Raw genomic sequence first — 24,383 nt, forward strand, 5'->3', positions numbered from 1 at the left:
TTGCAACCAAGTGCTGAAATGAATGTTTGTCAGAAAAATAAACGAAACAATGCACAGGACTAAATTATTGAGAGATTTTATTGAATTTTGTGTCACAAAACCACCTAATTAAAACATCCAATGATATGCATGCTGGTGTGTACAGTTGTCATGATGATCTTCACATACAGCGAGCCACATAATATGATACAACTGCATTACCATATGAACAGTGATTGATTACAAACACACCATAATTCTTGCCATGGAGGATGAGTGCAAAGGTGAAAAAAAGCCTCAACTTTGTTTCATCCCACGCTGTGATAATAGTGTTCCACTGTTATAAAAGTACACATAACAGCGTTTTAGATCATTAATTGTTATCTCCATTATGGCCCCATTTAAGTAAATTCCCCACACCACACACACAGCCACCAAAATAATTGTGTATTCTTCTTCATGACAAGGAAGTAAGACCACACTGTTTCAAACTCATGAAACATGAATCATAATGATTCGACTGAATTATTAATCCTAAACTAGCTGATCATGCAGACGTTGGATGACAGGATATTTATTGCCAGAAGTGGAGCATACTTGTTGGAAGTCGTCCAGGTCCAGGGACAGGACAAAGGCTCCTCCAAAGTTGTGGGTTTTAATGTATTGAACCTTTACAGCCAAGGGGGAAAAAATGTTAACTGTAAATCATGTGTTCCAATTGTATCAACGTGGCGCTAAACACTTTGTTGTCCCTCAGTTTGAGGGTTTGAACAGGACTACCTTTGCATCAATAGAAGCTATGTCATCATAGACAACTTGAATAGCTGATGAAGGCTCAGTAGCTCCTTCGAGAAAAGGGCACAGCTGAAAGGAAGACCCACATTTTGTAATGTTGCATTCCATCAGTTCCAACAGAAGCTGCTGGTGCTGCTCATACGTTACCTCATAACGGGCCCAGAACCCTTTTGGTAAATCAGCCAAAAGGCCTCCCACCGGTTGAATAGTACCCGTACTGTCAGTAGTATAAGCTTCTCCAAATACCCCAATTCCCATGTTAATCTTATGGGTAGGCACTCCCGCCGTTTTCCAGTCGTCTACTGCAGAAGTCTAGCGTATGGGAGAAACGGTTCGGGCCAAGGAAACACAGATGGCGGTCAAACCAATAAAACATGAGTATAAATGGACCTGTGCTGTTACTTACCGCCTTTGCGAACGATTGGTCTGGAATACAGAAGGATGGTTGGCCTTGCAGAAATACTATTTCAATGTCTGACGTCATCACATTGAAGAAGTCTATGTGGCTGATAAAACACAGAAGGGTTACCGCTTAGCAAAAGATGAAGAGGACTCATTGTGAAAAGCATTTTAAAATGCGTATTTACTCCACAATCTCGACGACATTGTAGCTCTGAGTAATAACTGTCGGCTCAGCAGAGACACTAACAGTGAGCAGTAGTTCGTCAGATTCACTGTCGACTGCCTCCATGATAAATTTTTCTCGGAATTCCTACACAGACAGAAAGACGTTGTGTATTGGGCACAAAGAATATAATTATTTTATCTGCTAGTGTCCTAAATAGTTGAGAATTTCAAGATCATACCTCGATGAGGATTGTAAAAAGGTTCATGGAATTCGGAGAATTGTCTATTTGATTCTGCCACAAGATGTTGATCCCATCAAACATATAATTAGGTTCCCTCAAAATGGAGATCACAGACTGGATAAAAGTCGCCCTGTGTGCTTGTGTGACTATCAGCTCTTGGAATCTGTTGAACACAAGGAAAATTATAGTCAAAGAAAATAGCAAAATAACTTCAATGATGAATTCAGTCGCGGTCACTGCAATATGACGACACCGGGCAACTTTACTCACAGCGGATATGAAATCAGGTTGACCTCCAAAAGGGTTTTCCGCTGTGGATTACTGTTGGACCAAACATGTTTCCTTGTTTATTAGTGAACATACGTGATGCGCAGGGATGAAGAGACAAATTTGCATGCTTGAGGTCTGACCTGGTCTTCAGGTCCTTGAAGAGTGGAAATTTAATTGTGTCACTAACGCCAAGGGAAATTTTAAAATTTGAATCAATGCCGACAAAACTGTAGATCAGATGGGTACACAGGTTTGGTTGTATGTCTCCAATCTCGAAATGTCCAAACACTCGTTGGTCTGAGACGCTGTTATAGACGCACACCAGTCTTTCGCTCGAAGCTGAATGATTAGAAAAATCACATGGCATTTAAATAACGAATAATAATGACAGTGACTTTGCAAGTTTGATCATTTAGAACTACAAACCATTGCAATGCATAAACTTACCCAACCAAGCAGTGGTCAGACAGAGACCTGCAAATGGACATATCAGAAATGTTCAAACTTCAAATGCAACTTGACATGAACTGTTCAGAAACATAATTTGTGCACAGTACCTGCAAGAAGAATGATCTTGTGCATCTTGTTGCTATAAAGTTACAAAAAGATGAATGGAAGTTAGCCGAGTGCAAGATTTGACTTGCCTATAGAATACATCAAATAGTTGAGTTAAGAGTGACCTGTTTCTTATTCTTTGAGGGAAAGATTTAATCAGTGACCAAAGGACATCTGGAATGGTGGGAGAACAAAAAGGTGTCATCATGATTGTTATCTTCTTTATAATTGTTATTATAAGTCAAGACATTTCGAGCTTGGACATCGATGGAAGCAGCATGGAAATACAACTGACATTAGATAGACAATTAAAATGTGATAGCCTACAACTTAAATCCATATTAATGGACAAATAAACATATGTTTACTTACCAACACAATTGCCTCTCTCTGCTGATGTGTGAGCGATGAAGAGATGGTCTCACTTATATAGTTAAACAAGGCGTGGCATTTAGGCACTTGCCATTCTTTTACTTTACCGCAACTTAAGCTCTTTACCTCATTATGTGTTCATTATCAAAATTGATTATAATTGGCCAAACGTGAAGAGCCACACAAAAAAAAAAGCCTGAGAACTGCGTGTTCCAACCCTGATCAAAGTTCCAATTAACTGTTAATTGCTGCGATTGGCTGGCAACCAGTTCAGGGTGTACCCCGCCTACAGCCCGAAGCCAGCTGGGATAGGCTCCAGCAACCCCTGCGACCTTTGTGAGGACAAGCGGTACAGAAAATGGATGGATGGATGGATTAACTGTTAATTGGCTTTTGGAGCGTCATTTTGATTTTGAAGGATTGCATGGACCAAGTAGACATTTCTGTTACTTTACACGTCGCCAGTTACTGGTAAAGCGGTCAGTTATTACAGTTCAGGTTGTGGCTCGTTCATTACTGTATTGTTTGTTTGTTGTTTTCTAACCAGTCCTGTTTGGCTTCTTGGTCACGCAGTATGACGCATCTTTACTGAACTCAACTCAAACCAAGTCATCTTCATTTATAGAGTACTTTCCACTTGATGGAAAATGTGGAAAATGTATATATGTGATCTCATTTAAACACATATAACCTGTGCATTTAATGCATTTAATAAGTGTTTACTTATTTAACATACATAGTGTCGTAAGACAAATCAAATTGTATTGAGAATGTTGTTTTATATTTTAGACAAGAGAAGACTGTGTGGGGAACAGTGGGGTCAACTGTCCACGTGTGGAATTCCCTTGTGAAAACTTGTAAAACTTGGGGAGGGGCTTTGCGCCATAACACATTCGCCAAAAATGTGGGCGTCCGTCATTGATGGAAACAAACGAGAGACTGACATGCCCACCTTTGTACAACGATAAACAAACACAAACGGTTTGACGACAAAAGCTCTGTGCCACCGCCTTCAAATGTCTTTCTAAAACCACAAATGAATGAATGTAGCAGTAGCTTATTACATAATTATGAAGGGCATAATCAGAAAACACACCCAGCATTTAATTTAAAAACCTTTCCCTTCTTGGGAAAAACAGGTGTTCACTTCCTTATATTATAAGTCAACGTGTTTAGAATTGTTAGTGTGTGGTACACTCTAACTTGGGTGACAGCATGGGTTCAGTTCCCACTCAGCGACGGTGTAAAGGATCTGTCCGTGCCTATGTGTGCCCTCTGAGTGACTGGCACCCAAACAGCGTAGTCCACTATATCTCCTATATGTAGTCCACAAATCCCAAAGTCTGTTGGAATAAGCTCCAGACACCCAAAACATTGAACAATATAAGAACTATAGAGAATGGAAGTCGTAAAGTCTAGTTTTATTTTCAATGTTAGTTTAGTGAATATTATTGGGCTACCTTGTGGCATGTTGATTTGAGATTTTATTATAGTTTTTGTTTTTTGTTTAAAGTGCATGGATTTAGTTTTTCTTATTGCGTTCAGATTTTATCATACAAAATAAATGAATCAATGCTAATTATAAAGTACAATATGAAACAACAACAAAATTATTGAAAAAAACGAGAACATTTATTGTGCAGATCTCAAAAGAGTCCAAATCCATTTCACATGCATTAGTTTCCGGGGGCCCTGTTACATTAAATATGGCTGACGTGCTCGCAATTACAAAGAACTGATTGATTGGTTTTATTAAACATATAAACATAAACAAACACATTACAAGTATAAAATATAAGTTGATGTGAAAAAAAAGAAAAATAATAATAGGAAGAAAGAAAAAAAATCATCAGTAATTTTGCAATTTACATGTTTAAAAGGGAGTAGGAAAAAGTTGAAAACTAGTCCTACCCCTTGTGTTTTAACTTATTTCAATAGATACAATAATAATATTTCAATGGAAGAAAATGTTTAAACCTGTTTGTGTATACAACTGTCTGCACTTTGACATGTACTGTCACACCGCGGTGAGGTTGGCTTGTCATTTCCTGTTTTATTTTGAAAATTCTGACTCCTTTCGTTTCAGGTCACTTGCTCTTCCTCGTTGTGGTGTCAGTGTCAACCCTGATCCCTGATTGTGTCCACCTGTTTCCCATTACCCTCATGTGTTAAATGGTCTGCGTCTGCCTAAGTGTTTTCGTCAGAGCCACTAAAGCCAGTTACCGTCCACAGCCTTGTTGCCCTGTCCATTGAGAGCTTTGGTTTGTAACTTTGAATAGCCACAGTATTGTTTTAGTTAAGGAGTGATTTTGTTTTGATTGTAGTTTAGACATCCTCCCTTTTTGGAGCGCCTTTAGTTAACTTTTAATAGCCTTTGTTTTTTCCCTCTAAACGAGGAGTTTTTTGATTAATAAATATTTGCCTTGGCCTCAAACCCCTATCTCTGCGTCTGAGTCCTAAAACTGCCACGTCGTGTCATGTACGTACATTTGTCAGTAGCATATGTACATGTAATTCATAGGCATACACCATAATAATTCATCCTCATATTCACATATACAATTTCCATTACACTCATACTGATACATCGAAAGAAGTGACACAATTTCTGCTGTTTTGAAAGTCTGATTTAAATAATTTTCTTGAACTTCGCTTTTAAACATTTTTTTTTAACTCAACAAGTTTCAGGTCAGTACCTAAATCATTCCACAAATTAACACCTCTTACAGAAACACACCTTAGCTTAATATTTGTTCTTGTTTAGATTTTTTTGTAGACACTTTTTACCCCTTATCTCATAAGGACTCTTTCTAATTTCAAATAGCTTCTGAGTACTGTGGCAACTCAAAGTGGAGTCTCATGTGTAAATGCCTTTGCTTAAACATCGCTTTTTTTTCACCCTTCAATGGCAGGACTAAGAAATCCTCATTGAAATTTTCCCTTGCATTTCCTGGTGATTCGAGTTACAAAAATGTGACAAAATTCGTTTTGGGTACAAAGTCATGTGGAATCTTTTTGGGGGAATATTGATCGGCAGTTTCAAAATAAATTTTCACATCTATCACTTTCAATTGACCACAAACAATAAATAGGCAAAGAAAGTTATGTGGGCATCCATCAACGATGGGAAGAAACAAGAGACATGCCCACATCTGTAAAACAAGAAACAAACCGCAATGATTTGATTTGAGATGATTCATCTATAGTGCATGTAAAATATGTAGCCCTACTAGTCTAAATATGGAATTCTGGTTAATATTGCGAGAACTGCGTGTTCCAACCCTGATCAAAGTTCCAATTAACTGTTAATTGGCTTTTGGAGCGTCACTTTGATTTTGGCTGAAGGGTTGCATGGACCAAGTAGACATTTCTGTTACTTTACACGTCGCCAGTTACTGGTAAAGTGGTCAATTATTACAGTTCAGGCTCGTTCATTACTGTGTTGTTTTTGTTTTGAACCAGCTCTGTTTGACTTCATGATGCATCTGTACTGAATTCAACTCACATTTAATATTAAGTGTTTACTTATTTAACATAGTGTTGTAAGACAAATAAGAATGTATTTATATATATATATATATATAGGCGGCACGGTGGCTGACTGGTTAGCACGACCGCCTCCCAGTGCAAAGGTTGTGAGATCAAGTCCGGGCTTCGGCCTTCCTGGGTGGAGTTTGCATGTTCTCCCCGTGCTTGCGTGGGTTTTCTCCGGGTACTCCGGTTTCCTCCCACATTCCAAAAACATGCATGGCAGGTGAATTGGACACTCCAAATTGTCCATAGGTGTGATTGTGAGTATGGTTGTTCGTCTCTGTGTGCCCTGCGATTGGCTGGCAACCAGTTCAGGGTGTACCCCGCCTACTGCCCGAAGCCAGCTGGGATAGGCTCCAGCAACCCTTGTGAGGACAAGCGGTACAGAAAATGGATGGATGGATATATATATATATATATAGTCAAGAGACGCCTATGTTTTGGAAATTCCCCAACTAGGTGAGGGACAGTGGGTCAGTTGTCCACCTGTGCAATTCCTTTATGAAAACTTGCAAAACATGTCGAATTCTTTTGTGAAAGAGTGTAAAACTTGCAAAGCTTGTAAAACACATTTTGTTTGAGAGGAAAAAATGCGAGGAGAGGGGCTCTCATGGTCAAGAGTGTTTGAGGCTGATGCCAAAAGACCTCTTTCTCTTTTTCAAAAAGAAAAAGTTTGACTCTGTCTGTGTTCTTATGCTCGTTATCCTTGTCTTATGAGCAGATTTAAGTCTGACACCACCATTAGAACAAAGTGCTCTACATAAGACCGAACATAGAACATAATACTGCACATTAAGAAATAATATAACAAGTAAATATAATCTAATTTTCTAAATGAAAAATTCAAGATTGTTTCATTCTTTACAGATAGCTCTGAGGCCAGTTTGTCTACTGTACTACAAGAAACTTGCTGTAAGGATTACAATGATAAATTTAAAGACAATGAAGCCTTAACTTGTCCTTTGTGATTTGACTTTGGCTGCAGCTGGAGTGGGCCTCTCCATTTGGAACTTGCACACATATATGTATTTTTTAATTGTAAGACAGATGGCCTTAAGTTCTCTCTGGTTCAGCCCGCGATTAGCTGTTTGTACCACAACTCAACCAGCGGCATTGTTTTTTTTTGTTTTTTTTTTACATTGGCTTCACAGTGTAATTTAACTTGTCTGGTATCTTGTCCAAATTCTCAAAGCAGTGAACAAAACCATATTTTTTAATGTTATCCAGCTGACTCTAATCCCTATTCTCTCATTTTGTCCTAAAGAAACTGAGTACAGGAATTTTATTGATTATGGCCGTTGGATTTTCCACCCACAAGGTACTCTTTTCATTCACCTAGGAGCAACTGGGGGCTTCGTACCTTGTTCAACATTTTGACACGGTCACAAGGGCCAGGGATCGAACCCACAACCTCTTAGTTGGGAGATGACCACTCGACCACTGGCCATTCCGCTCCCTTCATTGTTTAGATTCATGCGCTCCAAAATGTTTGCAATATTGAGACAAACAATTACAACCCGAGGTGGGCACTTCAGTCTCTCGTCTCTTCCCATCGTTGACGAATGCCCACATTTTCGAAGAGTACTTTATGACTTGACACCTCGAAAATATACACGGACTGAGAAGGACCATCTGTACTGACCCGGATCGGACGAAAATCGACTCCAGTCGGTGCTCAATCTGTGTATTTTTTCCAAGGCTTTGCGTGAGAACGCATTCACCAAAAATGTGGGCATCCATCAACGATGGGAAGAAACAAGAGACATGCCCACATCTGTGAAACAAGAAACAAACCGCAATGATTTGATTTGAGATGATTCATCTGTAGTGCCACCGCCTTCAAATGTCCCTTTAAAACCACAGATTAATTATTGTAGCAGTTGCTCATTAAATAATTATGAAAGGCTTGTTTTGTAGCGATTACATTTTTTTGTTTTTATGTTTATTACTGTTATTGTTTTTGCCTTGTTGTTATTCTTTTTCATGTTCAAATAAACTCAAACTATTAACTTAATGTTGGTTATGCATTTAATAATGAAGCAATAGATTAGACACTATGGAGAGTGTAAGCTTTAAACTTACTAATAAAGAGGAAGTCAACAACAACAACAAATCAATCAATCAATCAATCTTTATTTGTATAGCACTTTTCATACAAAAAAATGCTTTATTTAAAAACAAATCCCCAGCCCACCGCACCCCACAATACCGACCCGCACAAAAAAAAGTGCATAAACAAACATTCATAACAAAGCAAAACAGATGATCTAAGGCTCAGCACAGGGCAACCTAGCAACAAGCTATCTCAGCGTCAGGAGAGAGCCAAAAGCTGCGGCCAGACCCAAACCCAGCTTCTGCCACAGGGGGCTCCCTCTGAGGAAACACGGGAAAAGTTAAATTACCAGGCTATAATAACTTTTAAGAACATAAGATCAAAAACTAAAAAAGAAAGTACTAAAAGAATCAAAAGAAGAGAGGAATAATACTCTAAAATGCTAAATATTAAAAACCTAAATAATAAAAGACCCAAGCATGTAAAATATGTAGCCCTACTAGTCTAAATATGGAATTCTGGTTAATATTGCATTTGTGGAATATGAGTTAAGCAGCAAAATCCAGCCGTTTTCATACATCTCAGGGGGCAGCCATTTTGCCACTTGCTATTGACTGACGATGACATCAATGTTGCTCAGGTCTCAGGACACAACCAATCACAGCTCAGCTTCAGAAAACAGGTGGGAAGCTCGGTCATCCGGGAGGGACTCAGAGTCGAGCCGCTGCTCCTTCGCTTTGAGAGAAACCCGTTGAAGTGTCTCGGGCATCTGGTTCGGATGCCTCCTGGACACGCTGGAGAGACTATGCCTCCCGGCTGGCCTGGGAACGCATTGGGATCCCGCCGGAGGAGCTGGTTGAAGTGGCGAAGTAATTTGCTTTTCAACCATACCTAGCAGGTATAGGGGAAGATGGTTCCAGTATGAAATTGCTCTATACATAACTCTTTTAAGTGCATTAGTTCTGGCAATAGGCAAGGTTAAGTGATTAACCAGGGCCTGTCGAGTGTCATAGCTATGCCTTTCAGTGACTGATAGCAGTTGTGAAAAAGTCTGGGATTCCCTGCTAAAGCTGCTGCCCCCGCGACCCGACCCTGGATAAGCGGTAGATAATGGATGGATGGCGTACCGAGTCACTGACATGTTTGTCCCACCATTCAATCTAATGCAAGAGTGGGAGTGGAGAGACGATGTCTGAACGCAGTCACTCGTCCACTGCAGAATGTCCTTTTTATGACAACACGGGACATTTGCCAGTCCAGAGTGATGTCAGAAGTTGATATCTATACTGTACAAAGTCAGCGCAGAGCAGATGGGAGTGTGAGAAATGCAAGATCTTCCTCTTTCTCAAGGCAAGCAATCCTTGCCTTGCAGTTTACCACAAGAAGGACACCAGATGGTGTTTGAATCCTTACACAGTGGTCATCGTGAATATATTTTACGATAACTTTCTTTGCCTATTTATTGTTTGTGGTCAATTGAAAGTGATAGATGTGAAAATTTATTTTGAAACTGCCGATCAATATTCCCCCAAAAAGATTCAAAACGGATTTTGTCACATTTTTGTATCTCCAATAACCAGGAAATGCAAGGGAAAATTTAAATGAGGATTTCTTAGTCCTGCCATTGAAGGGTGAAAAAAAAGCGATGTTTAAGCAAAGGCATTTACACATGAGACTCCACTTTGAGTTGCCACAGTACTCAGAAGCTATTTGAAATTAGAAAGAGTCCTTATGAGATAAGGGGTAAAAAGTGTCTCCAAAAAAATCTAAACAAGAACAAATATTAAGCTAAGGTGTGTTCTGTAAGAGGTGTTAATTTGTGGAATGATTTTGGTACTGACCTGAAAAAATGCAAGTCACTTGTTGAGTTAAAAACAAATGTTTAAAAGCGAAGTTATTAATTATTTAAATCAGACGTGAGCTGGCAAAACAGCAGAAATTGTAAAACGTACATGACACGACGTGGCAGTTTTAGGACTCAGACGCAGAGATAGGGGTTTGAGGCCAAGGCAAATATTTATTAATCAAAAAACTCCTCGTTTAGAGGGAAAAAAACAAAGGCTATTAAAAGTTAACTAAAGGCGCTCCAAAAAGGGAGGATCCTTAACAAAACTATACTGTGGCTATACAAAAATACAAACCAAAGTTATGACAAGAGACAGAACAACAAGGCTGAGGACTATGACTGGCTTGAGTGACTGACGAAAACACTTAGGCGCAAGACAGGGGAGACGCAGACCATTTAACACATGAGGGTGATGGGAAACAGGTGGACACAATCAGGGATCAGGGTTGACACTGACACCACACGAGGAGGGGCAAGTGACCTGAAACGAAAGGAGTCAGAATTTTCAAAATAAAACAGGAAATGACAAGACAACCTCACCGCGGTGTGACAGTACATGTCAAAGTGCAGACAGTTGTATACACAAACAGGTTTAAACATTTTCTTCCATTGAAATATTATTATTGTATCTATTGAAATAAGTTAAAACACAAAGGGTAGGACTAGTTTTCAACTTTTTCCTACTCCCTTTTAAACATGTAAATTGCAAAATTACTGATGATTTTTTTTCTTTCTTCCTATTATTATTTTTCATTTTTTTTCACATCAACTTATATTTTATACTTGTAATGTGTTTATGTTTATATGTTTAATAAAACCAATCAATCAGTTCTTTGTAATTGCGAGCACGTCAGCCATATTTAATGTAACAGGGCCCCCGGAAACTAATGCATGTGAATTGGATTTGGACTCTTTTGAGATCTGCACAATAAATGTTCTCGTTTTTTTCAATAATTTTGTTGTTGTTACATATTGTACTTTATAATTAGCATTGATTCATTTATTTTGTATGATAAAATCTGAACGCAATAAGAAAAACTAAATCCATGCACTTTAAAACCGTGGGCGTTATTTTTTTTTGATTAAATTCTTGTAATTGTTGCCAAAATCTGGCATTTCCTTTGAAGTGAGATAACTTAGTCATTTATGAATATTTTTTTCACTTTCAACCGCTCAAAATGTTCAGTGGCATCAGACCTATCTATACATATATAGTTTTTATTTTATTTTATTTTTTTAATGCCCCCTATGGACAATAATAGCGGTATTATGCTAATAGCAAGACTAACTATGCTGTATATATATATAAAATAAAAGACTAATTTGAATATTTCATATGACATATTTAGAGGCTTGAATAAGTCCATAAGTCATAACAATAGAATTGTTTCTGCATGCCCAGTTTTCACACAATGGCAGTTTTCCGAATAGCACAAAACTCTTGTAATTTTTCCAAAATCAGGCATTTCCTTTGAAGTGAGATAACTTAGTCATTTATGAATATTTTTTTCACTTTCAACCACTCAAAATGTTCAGTGGCATCAGACCTATCTACACATATCTAATTTTTTATTTTTTTTTTATTTTTTTAATGCCCCCTATGGACAACAATAGCAGTATTATGCTAATAGCAAGACTAACTATGCTGTATATATATATATATATATATAAAATAAACTAATAATTTGAACATTTCATATGACATAGTTAGAGAATCAAACAAGTCCATAAGTCATAACAATGTAATTTTTTTATGCATGCATTTTGTATTCATTTATTAGCCTTTGGCGCCACCTAGTGGATTTTTGTGTTAACACTCTCAACACACAAATTCCTCTATTTTCATGTTTATGACTCGTCAAAGAAGCGATTGCATCAGTAATCACGGAAAATGCATTATAACACATCAAGTTTACAGCATATCAAAAACTGTGATTTATAATGGGAGTCAATGAGCCAAAATCGGGCATTATTACAACAATTTTGTGTGAATCTCTCCCTCCTGTTTGGTAATAATTATAAATTACAGCATGGCGCCAATTTGAACTTCTACATTTTTAAACAATGCTGGTAAAATGTCAGGTCCCTAGTGTATTTTTTTCAAATGCTTTTTCTTTGATAAAAAACAGAAAAACAGAAAAAAGCCAGAAAATGGACAAATAACGCCCACGGGCTAAACAAAAACTATAATAAAATCTCAAATCAACATGCCACAAGGTAGCCCAATAATATTCACTAAACTAACATTGAAAATAAAACTTGACTTTACGACTTCCATTTTCTATAGTTCTTATATTGTTCAATGTTTTGGGTTGCTGGAGCTTATTCCAACAGACTTTGGGATTTGTGGACTACATATAGGAGATATAGTGGACTACGCTGGCTGGGTGCCAGTCACTCAGAGGGCACACATAGGCACGGACAGATCATTTACACCGTCGCTGAGTGGGAACTGAACCCATGCTGTCACCCAAGTTAGAATGTACCACACACTAACAATTCTAAACAAAAATTAGATAATGAATCTTTATCTCCATTATAGCCCCAATTAAGTACTGTAAATTCGCCCACCACACACACAGATACCAAAGTAATTGAGTCCTTTTCCTGGCAAGGAAGTAAGACCACGCTGAACGCATGGAACATGAATCATAATGATGCCACTGGGTTACTTGTGGTAATGATCCGGAACTAGCTGATCATGCAGATGTTGGATGACAGGAAATTTATTGTCATGATTGCAGCATATGTGTTTGAAGTCATCCAGGTCCAGGGACAGGACAAAGGCTCCTCCAAGTTTGTGGTTTTGAATGTATTGAACCTTTACAGCCAAGGGGGAAAAAATGTTAACTGTAAATCATGTGTTCCAATTGTATCAACGTGGCGCTAAACACTTTGTTGTCCCTCAGTTTGAGGGCTTTGTGTGTGACTGAATTGGACTACCTTTGTATCAATAGAAGGTATGTCATCAAAGACAACCTTCGTAGTTGAAGCCTTATACATTTTTTGCAGGAAGTAACACACCTGAAAAGAAGACCCGCATTTTAAAATATTGCATTCCCACCAGTTCTAACAGAAGCTGCTTGCGCTGCTCATATTTTACCTCAAAACGGGCCCAGAACCCTTTTGGTAAATCAGGCAAATAGCCTCCCACCGCTTGAATGTTACCGTGACTGTCAGTGGTGTAAGCTTCTCCAAATACCCCGATTCCCATGTTAATCTTATCGGTAGGCACTCCCGCCGTTTTCCAGTAGTTCACTGCAGAAGCCTAACGTGTGTGGGAGAAATGGTTAGAGCTAAGAAAACATGATCGATTTTGCAATACTTGTGGCTTGTACTGGTTGTTACTTACCGTCTTATTGAATGATTCTTCTGGGGAATGGTAAGATGGTCGGCCTTTCAGAAAGATGATTTCAATATCTGACGTCATCACATTGAAGAAGTCTATGTCCCTGATAAAACAAAGAAAGGTTACTGCTTGGCAAAAGATGAAAAGGTGACGTTGGGAAAATCGTTTCAAAATACTTTACTTTGCAAGATGTTTGACGTCGTAGCTATGAGAAATAACTGATGGCTCAGCAGAGACGCTCACAGTGAGCAGTAGTTTTTCATTTCCACTTTTGGCCGCCTCCTTGTAAAAAGCTGCGTAGAATTCCTATACAAACAGAAAGGGTTCGTGAAGTGGACAAGAAGTGTAGGATATTCTTTTATCTGACAGTCGCCTCAGTAGAATTTCAGGATCATACCTTGATGAGCTTTGTGAAATCATTCCTGACTCCCGGTAATTTCTTTGTGTTATCGAGCCACAAGATGTTGATCCCATCAAACATATAATGAGGGTTTCTTAAATAGGAGATTGCAGAGTTGATGAAAGTCGCTCTATGTTCTTGTGTGGCTATCAGTTTGGGGAATCTGTTGAACACAAGGAAAAGTATTGCGTTGAAACAACAAAAGACAGGATGCAGCTTTCTATATCGTCTTGCAATTATATTATACAGTATGAGGACATTGGGCAGCTTTACTTACAGCAGATTTGGAATCAAGTTGACCTCCAAAATGGTTTTCAGATATGGGTTACTGTTGGACCAGACATGTTTACATGCATAATTAGTGAACAAACATAATATGCAGGTAAGACAAATTGACAAGCTCGAGGTCCGACCTGTTCTTCAGCTTCTTGAAGTGTGGAAACTTCTTTTTGTCACGATAGCTCGGGTAAATTTCTAATTTTGAATCGGTGCAGACAAAACTATAGATCAGATGGGTACACAGGTTTGGTTGGATGTCACGAATCTTGAAACGTGCATTCCCCCATCGTCGGTGTGAGACGCTGTCATAGACGCACACCAGTCTTTCGCTCGAAGCTGATTGATTGGAAAAATCACATGGCATTTAAATAGCTAATAATAATAACAGTGACTTTGCAAATTTGCTCACTGGATCGACAAACCATTGCAATGCATAAACTTACCCAACCAAGCAGCGGTCAGACAAAGACCTGCAAATGGACATATCAGAAATGTTCAAACTTCAAATGCAACTTGTTAATCTGCCATGAACTGTTAAAAAAAAAACATTCAGAATTGATTTGTTCACCTTACCTGCAAAAAGAATGATCTTGTGCATCCTGTTTCTATAAAGTTGCAAAAAGTAATGAAAGTTAGTCGAGTGCAACGTTTAACGTTAACTTGCCTTTAGAATAGATCAACTAGTTGAGTTAAGATGTTTTACCTTTTGATTTTTGTGGGAAAGATATAATCAGTGACCCAAGAACATCTGGAATGGTTGGAGGAAAAAAAAAGAGTGGATGGGGGTTATCGAGAGCACAATTCCTTCCACCAATCAATTTCCTATAGCACTACATTAGGGTCACAGATTAACTTGAGCCAATTTCAGCTCATTTTGGCTGAGAGGCGATTTACTGGTCGTCATTGTTAACCTCTATATAATTGTTATTAGCCAAGACATTTCAAGCTTGGACACACATGGAAATACAACAACTAACATTAGAAAGACCAAATGTTGTAGCATGCATTTTAAATCCATAATAATGGAGAAATAAACATTTTTACTTACCAACACAAAGACAGCTTTGATTGCCTCTCTTTGCTGATGAGTAAGTGATGAAGAGATGGTCTCACTTATATAGTTGAAGTCAAGGTGTGCCATTTAGGTGGATTGGTCATTCTTCAACTAAAAGTTCTTTGGCCTTTAACATTATGCGTCATTATTGAACAGTTTTTTTGCAAAGCCGCTTAGAATTCGATTGAGGGTTTTGCACAAAGCATTTCACAACACTTCTCTTACCTTTCACGTCATCGGGTAATGGTAAAGTGGTCAATTATTACAGTTTAGATTATGCTTTATTCCCGTTTTTGTTTTTGTCAGTCCTGTTTGGCTTCTTGGCCAATTATGATGCATCTGTGCTGAACGCAACTCAACCCAAGTTCACGTCATTACTTTAAAACAACAACCACCGTAACAAAGTGCTGTGCATAAAACCAAAAGTAAAACATGCTGTACATAAAGTAATAAAACAACACAAAAGTATGTTTTCTCAATAAAAATGTACAAGATTCATTCATTCCAGACAGTTCTGAGGTCGGATCCTCTACAAAAGACTTGCTGTGATGATTAGCTTTGGGCCTCAGACACTGGCCTTGGTTAAATTATAGACAAATCTGATATCGACGATCGACTCTCTATCAAACATTTTCACATCTGAGCACCAATGATTTGCTTTTTTTAAGACTTATGTAGACTTATGTAGACATCTATAGCCAAAAACTCTGTGCCACCGCCTTCAACTGTCCTCTTAAAACCACAGATGAATTAACATAGCAGTAGCTCATTAAATAATTATGAATGGCATTATGAGAAACACACCCAGTATTTTGTGAGGTAACCTTTCACTGCTTCAGACAAGCGAATGTTCACTTCCTTATGTTGTAAGTGAAGATGTTTAGTATTGTTAAAGTGTAGTACACTCGTCTGACTTGGGTGACTGCATGGGTTCAGGTCCTGGTCAGTGACAGTGTGAATGATCTGTCGGTGTCTATATGTGCCTTGTGAATGACTGGCATCCAGTGAGGTTATGGTCCACCATATCTTCTGCAGCCCATAAAACCCAAAGTCTGCAGGGACAGGCGCCAGCAACAAACAACACTGAACAGTAAGAACTATAAAAGTCAGTAAAGTCAAACTTTATTTTCACTGGTAGAGTAGCGAACAGGGCCGGACTGGGACTCATTTTCAGCCCTGGAGTTTCAAGGCTCAGACCGGCCCACATTAGTTCACATTTGAATGAACATAAATAATTTTACCAGAGAGTCAGTGCATTAGTGAACTCCGAGTGGGATGGGTACCGAAGATGGCAATCATGGCGTCTTATAATTGCCGTTGATAATTTTCTATGGCACACTTGAACGCAGAAGTGTACACACAGCGTACTGACATCACCCACTCACGCTAGATTTCATTCACGCTACGCTAAAATGCATTTCCGGGTTTGGGTTAATAAGCAAGCGAGATTTGACCGCCAGCAAGGCAAACGAGAGTGAAGCTTCGCAGTTCCTAGCATGCTTTGCTTGAGGGTGGCGCTCCACACCTGCGTGGGCTTTGTTGGATTATTAACATTGTTTTTCTGTTTCAATATATATTTTTCAAAGTGTTTTTGATTTTAGTTAGATAAATACAACTGTTCCCCATATGTTAGTTTATCTGTGGTCTTTGTCCTCTTCCCTGTCAATAGTGAGGTGTCTGATTTAATCTAAACCAGAGGTGTTGGAACAAAAGGTCGGTCCATAAACAACCCTGGAGCCAGGACGTGGTGGGGGCCGGGTGTTTTACCCACGTCCTTTGAGTTGATCAAGACACCTCCTGAAAACTGGGGGATGTGTAGACTTTAAGACTCTTGTTTTGACAGGATGTGCCACATGGGTTGGGCTATGCCTGGAAGGGCAAAATGTACTTCTTATCAATAAAGGGGGTGGGAACTGTTAGGTATATATGGGTGAGTGTTGTTTGAGAATGCTACACTTCTGGGACCAGGGCTATTTGAGCCGGGTTCTAGAGAGGCCTTTCAGACTCTGAAATAAAGCTAGCAAAACTTCTCCACGAGACTTCAACTTTGAATTTTATTTGAACACGCAGAAATCAAGGACTGATTTCCAACAATTGGTGACCCCCGACGCTGAATGGTGTTAAGAGGATTTCGAGCTGCAGTGATTCATGAACGAATGGAACTTCTAGGCCTAGATAATTAAGTACGGTAAGTGGAGACTTTTATCCACGTAGGGAAGTTCTGTCTGTTTGGGATCGCTGCAACTGGTTTTCGTCTTCTAAATTGTATAAATTTTTTACATGAGGTCTGTGTGGACAAGTTGTAGTTTAATGTCGTTCTAAAAATTCCTACGACATTGGACTGTAACACGTACGTGAGGTGGTGCATTTTGTAAAGCAAGTGCAGGCCTGGATTGAATGCGCATGTTTTGTTACAGGAAGAAGCAGCGTTTTATTAATTTGTTTTGTTTTCTTATTTCTCGCTGTGAAGGATTCAATAGACTATGATAGTTGTTTTTTGAATATAAGGATAAAGAGGATACGGGGTTTCGTGGATATTTGAAGATCCACTGATAATTCTGGAAGATCATAGTGGACGCGCCTGCCCTCGGCAGTTTGATTGGTTGGGATTGTTCTTTCAGTTAGTACATGTCGCCTGTTTAAAACGTCCATTTACACGTAATAAGTTATTTTAAAATTGCGCGCGCTGTTGAAATTGAACAGTTGGGGGAGTCAGGTCGATTACAACGGACATTGGGTTTTATGCCGTTATATTTGCGATCGCTAGATTACGTGATTTTGTTTTGGTTTTTGCGCTCCTGCGTTTGCAGTTTGGTTGGTCAGGATTGCCGTGTATGGTTACTTTTTTCCTCTACGGTTTAATTCGATGGCACGTGACGAGTTACTTTAAATGAGCGCCTTGCATAAAATATGCAGTAAAAGAGAGACAGTTTTGGCACAGCGGAATTGGATGACACTGCTGTCTGTTAGAAACGATAGGTCACGTGATTCGTTGTGTGTGTATGTTCTATGTTGTGATGTATGTGTGTTTTGTGAGCGTCTTTGTTGCTCTTGAAAAGTTGTTGAACGTTGTCGAATAAATCTACCCTGTTGAACTATCATAATGTAAGTGAGACGTCACTGCATTAATAAATATTAATACTAATTAAGTAGAATATAAAACTGTCGTGGTGAACGAACTACAAATGGGGGCCATTTTGATCGTGACACCGGGGGTTGTGACCTTATTGTACTTCCGGTTCATAGTGGGAAGTTAACCTTAATGCACAAGTTAAGAATGCTTCCGAGATTTAAATCGGGGCCATGCGAAAAGAACGTGAATGCAAAATGTATGAAAAACGTTGTTGATTGATGGAATGGAAGGTTGTCGCTGTAGGAATTGGTACGTGAGACTTTTGTATTTTCTTTGAATGGTGGGAGAGTCGTACGGAATTGTGTAATAAGTGGCTCAAATTATGTGAAATGCTAGAATGCCTCCGAAATAAGTTGAGCCGTTCACGGGTCATTTGTTTACAGCTATTAACCCGTTTACTGAATTACCGTACGACACTGCTGTTTGAATGCTGAATGATTTGCAGATAGCGGGTTGATAGAACGTAACCGTTTATTGTTTTACAATAAGTGCAGAGGGTGTGCGTGGGTATTTTCGAAGGTTTGAGTAAGTGGGAGACTTGTTGAGTGATCGTGGGGGAACTAGCTTCTAAAAAAGGTGGGGGCTGCTCTGTTGGGGTTGTATTGGAAGTGTTTGGATATTGGGAGGTTTTGTTTGTTTTCTTCAATATTCTTAACTGTAAGTTGGTTTTGGGTAAGTTTAGACTGGTGAGATGATGGCAGATGGAATTGAGTAATGAGAAGGAATGTGGTAAAATGGGTTTTGCGATGTTGAGGAATGCTAAATGAAGAAATTTGCTCTCCTCCTCTGAATGGAAAAAGGTGGGGTTTGAGTGTGAGTGGGGGATTAGTCATGTGTCCTCGTATTGTGAGTTTTTCTCTTTCATAGGTAAGAGAAGGATGATAAAACATAACATAAGTAACAGTTTTTTAAGGCTGTTGCTAAGTTCTTGTAGAAGAATATTAATTTAGTGTTTTTATTTTTTAGTGACTGCAATTGACAGTCTTTTATACTATACTATTTTTGATAAAGACGAGCCAGGTTAACTTTTCCTTTTTTGGGCAATTGCAACAAAAGGAATAATGATGAAATAATAGCATTTTGTATTGAGCTATGTTGAGTTAAAATAATTATCCCTATATCTGTACAGCTGTGGCTGGATTTAGGATAGTTGAATGAGAAGTTATAAATGTTTTTGTAGTCAACATAATGATTATGATGTTTAATATTTGTTTTTTTTCTGAGTGTGTCATTTCAGAAACTGATGCTTAAATTCCAAAGCGGATGGGGTTTGATGACTATCTGCAAACGGGATGCGCCCAGCTCTACTGATACGTTGTATTTGCAAGTATTTCTAGTGGCTGTTTTTGAGGGGCATTCTAAAAAGAACAAGTTTGAAATATTTTTAAGAAAACAGGAAGTGAACTATCTTGCTATAATCTAACATCCTCAATCTGGCATTTTTAATGCATTGTATCAACGAGTGTGCATTTTTTGGTCAGGTGAGCTCTCAGAAAGACTATGTGTCATCGGGTCCGCCATTGCAGACAGCAATTTCCAACGTTTGGATGTACGTAACAAAGAGTCAAAGAGCTTCGCGCCGCAGCACAAGTCTTTCTCCTCCTGTGCCTACAGACAGTTGTAATGATCAAATTCCTCAATGCCCAGTGACTGTGTACACGCCTCATTCCAGTGACTTCTCCCCTATGGCTGTTTTGCATCCAGAGGAAATCTAAATGCCTGCTTTGAACATTGCTGCCACAGCAGCCGCCCTGCTGGCCAGGGTTGAACATTGACAACAGCTGCCGTCCTGCCTCCTGCTGGGGGACTGGACTAAGAAAGTTGGTGGTCGGAATGGGATGTGATCCTTGTTCAGAGATATGCTACATAGTGATATGCAAGGCATTTTTAATGTGTTGGATGGGGAACTGTGATCTATAGCAAGGTATTTCAGGAAATTGAACACGACATATGTGAATTTGGAATGAGGGATTGGAAAAAAATTTAATTTCAATCTTAGTTCCTCTATTTTATTGTTGAGAAGGGCCTACTAAATTTTTGCCTATTTTCTTGGGATAATCAGTTTCTGAATTGGTACAATGGGAATTTAACTAATACGATACGATATACTTTTGTTTTCCCTGTGGGGAATTTTTTCTTTTCTGGGCTCCGTCCAGCTGCAGTTAAAGTTTATTACGAAGTGCAGCATTAAGTAGAAGACTTCCTAGAAGTCTTCACAAAAGTATATGTTATAAATATGTATTATCAAAGTATATGTTCTATATACGTAATATTGAAACATACATCTTATCATACTGAGACATTGTTATTCAACAAATGACTGCAAGTTCGATGATTAATTTTCGATTATTATTTTTTTTCTCTCACAGCACTGTGATTTATAAATCCCAGAGATATTTTTTGTGCTGTGTTTTTACGAGCCCCACTAATCTGTAGAAGAGGTGAGGTTGATTAGTAGTTTGAGGATCATTTTTAGTTTGCTTAAATCTAGTAGTATTGTTTTTCATGTCTCCAAAGTTTTCGCATTTAGTGTTTTAGTTTTTATCTGATTGTGCTAATTTTTTGCAGTGTCCTGCGGCTATCTCGGTTGCCTCACAATCTGATTTTGAGAGTTGTGAATTTTACGACGTCTTTTGCGGGGGCTGTAGTCTGGCAGTCCTTATTTATGAGCTAACGGGGGTTTTTGATGTGTCTTCCTTTGAAGTGCAATGCGTGTTTGTAAAGATCTGTAGATCTTTGCCAAAATGAGGGAGGTATAAACAAAAGGGCAGTTCATGTTTAAGATATTAACCAATGTAGATGAATTAGAAAATTCAATACAAAATTAAAAGGTTGTGGGTTAGAAAATGAAAAACAAACTTAAAAACAAAATTACAAAGGTTGTGGGGTATCGCCTACACTCCATTTGACAGGGTGAGTTTGAATGGGATAATTCACAGTTTGAGTTTGGAGAAATCTACAGGGAACAAAACAAGAGCGGAAGAAAAGGTAAGTCAGAAGCAAGCAAGCAAGGACAATAATGAAAATATCGCCAATGAAGGTAATTATATTATATTATATATTTTATCTCAGAAAAATGTAATGTTTGGAGCCCAGTGTTTGCAAAAGAGTATATATGATATGAATATATGTGAGCTTTTTTTAGGATGTCACGATTCGATCGATCGTGAGATTCTGGGAAGAGAATGTATGATATGCTAGTAAAATGATTCCTTTCAGGATGGTGAAAGGCACAGTTATGCAAATTTTAGAACAGTAAATGTCGAGGTAAAAAATTACCTACAATTATATAAAAGGTAATTGAAAAATAAATATTTATAAGCTCTGTCTGTGTATTAATGAATGAGCGAATGTCATTCAACTCAATCAAAGGCTGGGCTCTATTTCAATGTCATAAAAATAGATATTTTCCTGTTCCAACAGTGCAGTACCTACGGATCTTAATCAAATATTATTTACTAATCCCAACTAACAAAAACTATCAGGGTTTTTCCTCCAAATAAAATTTATGTGAGTTTATGAGAAACTAAAAATGAAAATTTGCTGCACTCAGGAGAACGGCCCCAGGGGGGTCGGAGAGGAAATCTTGTGCAGTTCGCTGCACAGAAAGAAGGATGGAGACGACATTCCACATCTGGTCTACAAGGCTTCCGGAGACGTGCCAGGCTCAGCTATCTTATCAACTGATGATCATCAATCTCATCACCTCCAACTGGGAAAACAACATCAGCTGATGTCCCGATGTGATGTTCCGGAGCTGCCGTTTGAGGACATCATTTGACCTTATTGAACGGAGGTCAAAATCAAGTGCTTTTTCTTGGGCAATCATTCCACGAAGAGTCACATTTTCGGGCAGAATAATCCCGGTGACAGATCGAAGAATTTGGGTAGTCTACCCCAGATTCTTAAAGAAGAGAAAAACTATTGCGACACTCTTTTCACTCAACAAAGAACTTCATCACAAGATGGCTGAGAGAAGAGAAAACATCTACAAAAGCTGTGACATCACGACACTTCTTTCAATGTTAATCTGATTTGGTATTTTCCTTTAAAAACAATGTCTTAAGGTGTTGCACTATAGCATAGTTCAAATGAGGGAATGTTGGATTATTAACATTGTTTTTCTGTTTCAATATATATTTTTCAAAGTGTTTTTGATTTTAGTTAGATAAATACAACTGTTCCCCATATGTTAGTTTATCTGTGGTCTTTGTCCTCTTCCCTGTCAATAGTGAGGTGTCTGATTTAATCTAAACCAGAGGTGTTGGAACAAAAGGTCGGTCCATAAACAACCCTGGAGCCAGGACGTGGTGGGGGCCGGGTGTTTTACCCACGTCCTTTGAGTTGATGAAGACACCTCCTGAAAACTGGGGGATGTGTAGACTTTAAGACTCTTGTTTTGACAGGATGTGCCACATGGGTTGGGCTATGCCTGGAAGGGCAAAATGTACTTCTTATCAATAAAGGGGGTGGGAACTGTTAGGTATATATGGGTGAGTGTTGTTTGAGAATGTTACACTTCTGGGACCAGGGCTATTTGAGCCGGGTTCTAGAGATGCCTTTCAGACTCTGAAATAAAGCTAGCAAAACTTCTCCACGAGACTTCAACTTTGAATTTTATTTGAACACGCAGAAATCAAGGACTGATTTCCAACAGCTTCTTGGTGCTGAGGCCGAGCGGCGACTGGGAAGTCCTCGCCATCAGCTCCCCATATGCGGCTAGCACCACCGCGACGCCTGCCTCTCCACGGCGTGGACCGCACGCGGATATAGCAGATGTCCGTCTTCACCCACCGATTTGAATTATGTTATAAGGTGTGTGGCTTTACCATCGTTACAAAATATTACTCATATTATATTTATAATTTCATGGGTAACGATAAAATTGCAAAATCTTGTGGCCAACCTTTAGCACTAGCAAACATTACGTACCACGTTGGATACAGTCTACATTGAGTTTTCTCCTGAGTCCCGATTATTCTCTTCATTGTCATTCATGTCCTCTTCCAACTGGCATTTTTGCAAAATTTCACTCCAAGTTGGGATCGAATTCATCGCGCTACGTGCGCATGCACGTTCTTGAAAAACAACCACAAGGAACCAAAATAACACTAATACAATTATTTATCGTCTGTTCTTGTATTACTGCTTAATTTTGTTCTTTATGTTGTTCAATGTAAAGAGCTTAGCTTCTCAGTTTGTTATTTGTAATATTATTTTATGGTATTACTTTATTGTTATATCTTGATTTTTTATTTATTTTTTTACTCCATCCTCTCTGGCTCATGTGTTTTACATTCATTGTTTTATTATTTGTCAGAAAATCTGACATATAGTAAAACATCATGAATCTGACTTTGATTTTATTTAATAAAAATGACTGTTAAAGTGAATGTTATTTTTGTATTCTTATTTTATTGTTAAATAAATTAACATTTATTACCACAAACAACAGAACAAAAGTACCGAAAATTGGTATTGTTCAGTACCGGTATCGATACTATTTCAACTAATGAAAGAGGTCCAAATATGCATTCAGTCACGAGCACAGTACTCAAATTACTTTTGTTGTATTCATTAAATGCAGAATTCAAATACACATGCTCCATCAAAGTAGCCCGTTAGATGAGCCGCTGTGGACGATCAGTATATAACTTCCGGATACAAACCTAAGTGAAGTTCACATTTGAAGTCTCAAATATAGTCCAGATGGATCTCTACAAAAAAAAACAACAACTCCACACTCCGGGACTTGCAGGCATCATCAAAAGCCATTGGGTTACACCTCTACGGTGGCTGCACAAGTTTTCAACAGGTAACACATGTATCAGAAGCCTAGAGGGGAGAATCATCATGCATTGAAAGTGTCTGAGAAAAGCACCTGAGGAATTAACTTAAGCGCAAATGAGAGAATATGCCCCTGTGTTGCAAAGGGTATGTCAACTTTCAAGCACAATT

At 38.6% G+C, this 24,383-nt stretch overlaps 3 protein-coding genes across 3 annotated transcripts in view; 1 reads left to right on the forward strand and 2 right to left on the reverse strand.

Annotated features, from left to right (window-relative positions):
- nherf4b (NHERF family PDZ scaffold protein 4b) overlaps window positions 1–24,383 on the forward strand; it is a 53,773-nt gene that overhangs the window by 6,938 nt on the left and 22,452 nt on the right. The gene's annotated exons all lie outside the window — the stretch shown is intronic.
- LOC147160455 (acidic mammalian chitinase-like) lies at window positions 61–2,874 on the reverse strand. The gene is made up of 12 exons (XM_086098595.1): window positions 2,781–2,874; window positions 2,534–2,582; window positions 2,411–2,442; window positions 2,301–2,327; window positions 1,994–2,192; window positions 1,854–1,904; window positions 1,581–1,746; window positions 1,362–1,486; window positions 1,181–1,280; window positions 922–1,086; window positions 760–843; window positions 61–648 (listed from the first exon to the last, which is right to left on the reverse strand). Exons 3-12 carry the CDS (start codon window positions 2,433–2,435, stop codon window positions 514–516), a joined length of 1,077 nt encoding a protein of 358 aa, XP_085954721.1. The 5' UTR covers window positions 2,436–2,442; window positions 2,534–2,582; window positions 2,781–2,874; the 3' UTR covers window positions 61–513.
- Window positions 8,612–14,836, reverse strand: LOC147160456 (chitotriosidase-1-like). The gene is made up of 11 exons (XM_086099156.1): window positions 14,812–14,836; window positions 14,682–14,708; window positions 14,373–14,574; window positions 14,237–14,287; window positions 13,957–14,122; window positions 13,741–13,865; window positions 13,563–13,662; window positions 13,314–13,478; window positions 13,154–13,234; window positions 12,883–13,031; window positions 8,612–8,684 (listed from the first exon to the last, which is right to left on the reverse strand). Exons 1-11 carry the CDS (start codon window positions 14,834–14,836, stop codon window positions 8,612–8,614), a joined length of 1,164 nt encoding a protein of 387 aa, XP_085955282.1.

This window comes from Leptonotus elevatus, chromosome 16 (assembly GCF_054856555.1).
Source record: "Leptonotus elevatus isolate MCC_2025b chromosome 16, RoL_Lele_1.0, whole genome shotgun sequence".
Lineage (NCBI taxonomy): Eukaryota > Metazoa > Chordata > Actinopteri > Syngnathiformes > Syngnathidae > Leptonotus > Leptonotus elevatus.